The sequence below is a fragment of the Marmota monax genome, unplaced genomic scaffold (assembly GCF_021218885.2).
Source record: "Marmota monax isolate L192 unplaced genomic scaffold, Marmota_monax_Labrador192_F-V1.1 WCK01_AAM20220418_F8-fsc01446, whole genome shotgun sequence".
NCBI lineage: Eukaryota > Metazoa > Chordata > Mammalia > Rodentia > Sciuridae > Marmota > Marmota monax.
The window spans coordinates 60,521-66,353 of record NW_026692832.1 but is presented as its reverse complement, the minus strand read 5'-3'; the positions used below and the strand labels follow the sequence as shown (position 1 = coordinate 66,353).

The following is a 5,833-nucleotide window of genomic DNA, read 5'->3' as shown; positions in this document are numbered from 1 at the left end:
TACACAAGCCCAGACATGGGGATACTGGTAGGTTAGTATGCTCTGGTTACTTCTGAAAAGGTTATAAAGAACATCCCCAGATGATGAAGCCAGAGTTTTTTGACGAGGAAGAAGCATATTCTTTCATGGTCTTATATACTGCCTACAATTCCAAGGTATGTATATGATTGCATTCTCTTATGCAAAGTGCAGAGAAGACTGAATTTTGCAGAGCTGGGAATATAGTAAAAATGGATGTGCCAAATTACCCTCATCTTCTCCAGTGAAATTCAGAGTGTGTAAACACTCCTATTCCCCAGATTTCCAGAAGGCATAGAATTTGAGTAGATACCTTGTAGTATTAAGAAAAAAATTTTAAAAAGTGGACCTTTGCGACTTCTTTTGAGCTGTCTACCAGAAGAGAAAAATCACTGCCACCACATTTCATTTAATGCATGCCAGTCAGGCAAAGAGATCAAGAGAAGATTTATGGCCCATCATTAGGGGAATGTGCAAATTCTTCTTATCAGGTTTTAGTACCATTGCTTACTGTGGGGATACTCCATGAAGTATATGGCTCTTAGAGATTATTCCTGGAATGAAAAAAAATCACCTTGTCTTTCTATTAATTTAAGATATTTTTAAAATGAGCCTTCTTATTTCAACATTACTCAGCACAAACTGGCACATAGTGCTTTTCATATTTACTTCTGTAGTTTTCATGAAATTATGTGTATATCATCAGAGATATCTGTTTCTTGGTAAATGCTTTCCCCTTTAAAGATGGAAATAATAATTATTACGGCCAATATTTTACCCTGTGAGATGTGGCAGGGAATCCTAAGGTCGTTTCAGGGGGTAGTCAGTGTTTGAAGAAGAGCTGGGCTCAATGACTGTTGCAAAGTACTTGGTTCCTCATATGATGATTCCAGAAATGAAGAATGAATTTGGCCTTCCAAGAGTTTACCTGACAGTGAATAAAGATAAAAATCTATAAATGACTTCTGGAAAGAATCATATCCCCACAGTCTATGATTTGCCCCTGAAAATCATGGCTGTTTGTGCCATTACAGTTGCATTCAAAGTTCAAAGGAGGAGAATTTATGTGATTGGCGATACAGGTGAATTTTGTATATCAGGTACCACCAAGGTAGGTTACTATATGCCTCTGTGGGGCCAGGTTTGACTTCATTTCTTCCTAATTCCAGACTTTAATATTTTAGTCCAGCATCAAAAAGGATTACAATCTTTTGAGTTTTGGAAATAGCTGATGGCAGAGTATAATTCTCCACAGGAGTTACTACATGTAGGGTTTTTTCTCATGGTATGGCCTACCACACATAGGGGTTTTTTTGTTTTGTTTTGTTTTGTTTTAGAATTAAAGACCCTTCCTTTTCCTTGTCCTGTGTTCCTTCTTAAATTACAGAGTGTATGGAAAAGAAAAAAAGGTCTATAGAAGAAACTATACACACACTACATACCTTTGAGTAACTTTTCTATTAAATATACCCTTTATGAGTTATTCAAAATGAAACAAAATAAGTAAAGAACACTTCTTGTTATAGAGAGTAAGTATAAATCAGTCATTCAGAGGAAAAGACTATTTATTGCAGGTGCATAATGTAAGCATATCCTATATGACACAAATAAATCTTTTTTCATTGTTATGTGGTATTTTATATAATCATATTTACCATGAACAAAATAGGACTATTCACTCTAATCTCTGAACTACAAAAAACTCTGGAGTACAATAATCATTATCAAAAAAGTTAACAATGTATTTGTCTGTTTTAGGGGACAAGAAGATTTGGGTAATTCCACTAAAGGTATAATTTCATGATTTAAGGGATGTCCTGATTTTGCTGAAGTGGTTAAGATCCAGGACAAATGTGGGCTCACGATGGTAGCTAGAGATTTGAGACTAGTCAAGCCTATTTGTTTCCATTTACCACCAGATATTGGTCTGCACATAACAGCACTTCCTGGACTCACTGGATCCTGTGAAGTAAAAGATAGAAAAATTTAAGTCATTAACCCAATATTCTATATTATTATGTATTTTAAATTTCAAGTAAGGAAATGCTCAGGAAAAAAATGTGATATTAGATAGGTGAATATGTATATCATCCCAATCAACAAATATAATGAATACTACAAAAATAAAAACTTTGAAGTTTAAACCATAAAGCTGACTTTTTCAATTATAGAAATAGAAAAGGTTTGACTTAGCAAGCCTTAACAAGCAAGGGTCTTATAGTTAGTTGAATGAAATTTAATAAAATGCCTAATATTTTGGAAATTAACCAAGCTGGCTCCTCAATTGAATAGAAAATAATAACATGCATCAGATATATCAAATATAAGCAATATATTTTTGTAGAAGTTGATTCTGGAATTTAAAAATGCATGTTTATTACCCCTAAGCAAGAATTCACTTTCTTAATAATGGTAGGTTATTTTCCACTTTACATAGGGGCATAGTTATAGTTTCAGTCATCCTGAAACAGAGAAAAAAGAAAGAAAATAACTGAGATGGCTCACCACATTTGTTTCAGCATTTTTGGATTGAGTATAGAAGCATACAATAGATCTACCTAAGTCAGGGTAGAGGGAGACACAATTTGAAGCTTGCATCATGTGCATCTGTAATATTTCTGGATGCTCATCTGTCTCTCCTAGGAAACAGATGGAATATCAAAAGACTTAGGTACAAAGTTTACATTAATGTAGCAATTGTTAAGACTATAGTCAGTATTATCATTTATATTAGTATATCTAATATATTATGCTAAAATACTGTTTATTTTGTAATCACCAATAATTCTTATTTTCTCAATTTATTCCACTATTCTTTTAAAATTCATTTTGTGTCTTTTTTTGCCAAATTTGAATACTATTTAAGTGTCACTTTTCAAATTCAATGCCTATTTTGATTTGTAGGATTTCAAATTTGAACACAAACTTATATTTATGTCTTTAAAAATGTTTTAAAAAACACAGAGTTTTTCTTTTTCCCATTGTTTCAAGGTTAATACAGCTAAGAAGGCATTTATTCTGTTTTCATAAAATTTGACTGTTCATACCATATTACCATTTCACTTTAAAATCCTATGGAGACATGTTCAAAACAATGATTTCTATGAAACAAGTCTAAATTCTCAGTATTTAATTTGTATAAAAACCTTAAGATTTGTGATGTAAACAATCGTGCAGTAATGTAGACAATCATGGATAGATTTCATTTTTAAACTCATATATTAAAATGCAATCATCACCTGCTTTAGTGCCATACTCCTAATAAGAAGAGTGATCACCAACCTGATTTAAGAATTCGTGGCCCAGAAAGCCAACATTCTGTACTGTTCAAATTTTTTACATGACCCAAGGGTGCTAAGGTCTGAATGGAAGTTGGAGTTCCTTGAAGGAGCAGCAATGCTATATCATTTCTTGCTATTCCACTCACCAACCGGAACCTCTCATGCAGTAGAATGTTAGACACTTTCAAAACTCTCAGAGGTGCCCCAGGATACCTAAGGCCCAGTATCACCACAGTATCTTCAGGATTCCTACGTATGTAGTAAAAAGTAATTAATTAATTAAATTAAAAATTAATTAAAAATTAATTAATTAATTAGACTCACCAGGAAATCATTGACCTTAGAATCAAAATCGGCTATAGTGCAAAATTAGCTATAAGTGCAAAATAGCTCTTGAATACCTCCAGAAAAATCAGAAAAATCATTAAAGAATTCAGAGTTTAGAAATGAAAAAAGTTTACAGAGAATCTTTGATTAGCAGAGGTATCAAGCATTAAAACATGGTAAAAGTATTTATTGTTTAGTCTGAAACAAAGATGTCATAAGGATAAGAGACATGGTTTAGGAAATAAATCATGTAAACGAATTCCCCCACCAAATATCTTTACCCCATAAAAATCTGGAGTTATATGGTATGGGAAAACTTACATGTTCCTGACACAATGGGCAGCAGTGAGAACCCAAGAATTGCTAATAATTGAGCCACTGCAAATTTGATTGCCACAGTTTATGATTATTGCTTGCCAAGGCATAGTATATCTCAGAGAAATTCGGTCTGCCAAAGCTGAGGAAATAACAACAACAACAACAACAAAAAAAAAAAAAAAACAACTATGAAAACAGTAATGGTAAATTTGGTAGAACTGTTATGAAATCCATTTTTTTTAAATTTTTGATCTCTGATGTTTCTCCTAAACAGTTATGTATGGGAAACATGACTTAGAAACAAACTTTTCCATCTTTTATGTCTGTTTTTTTTTTTTTTTCCTGAAAGAAAATTCCTTTTATCTTCACAAGCCCATTGTTTCTTTATGGACCATATTAAATTATCTTTAATAAAAGGACTGGAAAACATTTCAGCTTCTTTACCCCCTTGATAACCTTGATTAGTTTTTATCTTTGGTTATTAGGAGTTATTAGTACAGTTAGGCAATAAAACAGAAATCATTTCACCTTAAAGTGTTTCACTTTAAATTAATGAAAATTTTCAAGAGAAACTACTTGTATCTAAGCAGAAGAAAACTGATTTTGATAAACTTAAAATCTTAATTAGTTATCAAGTAGATATAGTAACTGGGAAATTGACATTTGAAACTTTCAAAAAAATTATGGTCAAAGAAATATATTTGAGGTTTTCTCAAATATGTTTAAATGGAAGTAATGCTGTTTAAAACAGATATAAGCAGAAAATGATAAAGCTAACCTGTCTATAGGAGTAGTAAGGAACTATAGATGAAATTGAAAAATAAGATGAATGTTCAGTATAAACTTCTTTACATTCTATAAGTTAACAAAAACTTTGTATGATATGAAAAAGACAATTATATGGCCTTTAAAAAGCATTGTTCAGTAAAGATATTAGAGTTTAACTGATAAATAGCTTTATTGGATGAATGTGTTGTACAAGAAACCAACATAGATTTCTATAGAAGTAAGTGGAGAAGTATACTAATGTGAAATAGTCTGATATTGTGATAGGTTATACATAGTCAAATGAAAAAAGAAAATACAGCATAATACAGAATTTTTAATCTGTAAAATCATCATCACTTGCTAAACACCAAAATATTTTTAATTTAAAATTATTTCACCATATGTAGAATAAATGAAAAAAATAAGTTTGTGTTAGAGGAATAAGTTTGAGTCTCAGTTTTAGCTTTCTTCCTCTTTTTCTTCTAAGAATTTGATCAATAACTTTACTTCTCTAAATCTTCTAATTTAGAAGTTTCAAATATGAATTTCCCAGCCAGGTAATTATGATAGACATTGTCATCTATATTATAATGGGATATTAATTAATTTAAACATTATGCTAAATATGAAATGCATTCATAAGCTCTGAGGTAACTGATAACTATTACATTTTAACTGGAAAAGCCATGTATTCTAAGGGAAAAAAAAACTTCTCTTCCCCCACATATATCTCCATTACTCTCTTCATTTCTTTCTCATGCCTCCATTATATTCCTATCATTTTCTTGTTGCTTACTCTGAGGCTGTGGCAGAGAGACAAAGTTTGGCTGAACAGAAGCAGTAGTGGAAGTTAAGGCTGAAGCATTCCTAGTGGTGGAGATTGAAATGGCAATGGAAGCAGAAGTAGTCATGGGTCCTTGCTGGGACCAGGGTGCAAGGCTGGGTCTTGTAACTCCTTGGAGCCAGAAAATGAATGGGCTCACTTGACTGAAGACATAGGGCTTTGTGCAATGTTCATCAAAATGACTCAGGATTCCCACCTGCACCCATGTGTTCTTTTGTTGTAGATGACACACCAGGGGTGCCCCCAGGTCACCCTGTAAAAAGAGGGAACAGATTAT

At 32.4% G+C, this 5,833-nt stretch overlaps 1 protein-coding gene across 1 annotated transcript; it reads right to left on the bottom strand.

The window, feature by feature from the left end:
- Positions 1 to 1,710: 1,710 nt before the first annotated feature.
- Positions 1,711 to 5,623, bottom strand: LOC124095505 (serine protease 52-like). Its single transcript, XM_046448673.1, has 5 exons — positions 5,509 to 5,623; positions 3,948 to 4,083; positions 3,301 to 3,548; positions 2,524 to 2,657; positions 1,711 to 1,980 (listed from the first exon to the last, which is right to left on the bottom strand). The coding sequence occupies exons 1-5, from the start codon at positions 5,621 to 5,623 to the stop codon at positions 1,711 to 1,713; spliced, it is 903 nt and encodes a 300-aa protein (XP_046304629.1).
- Positions 5,624 to 5,833: the final 210 nt, after the last annotated feature.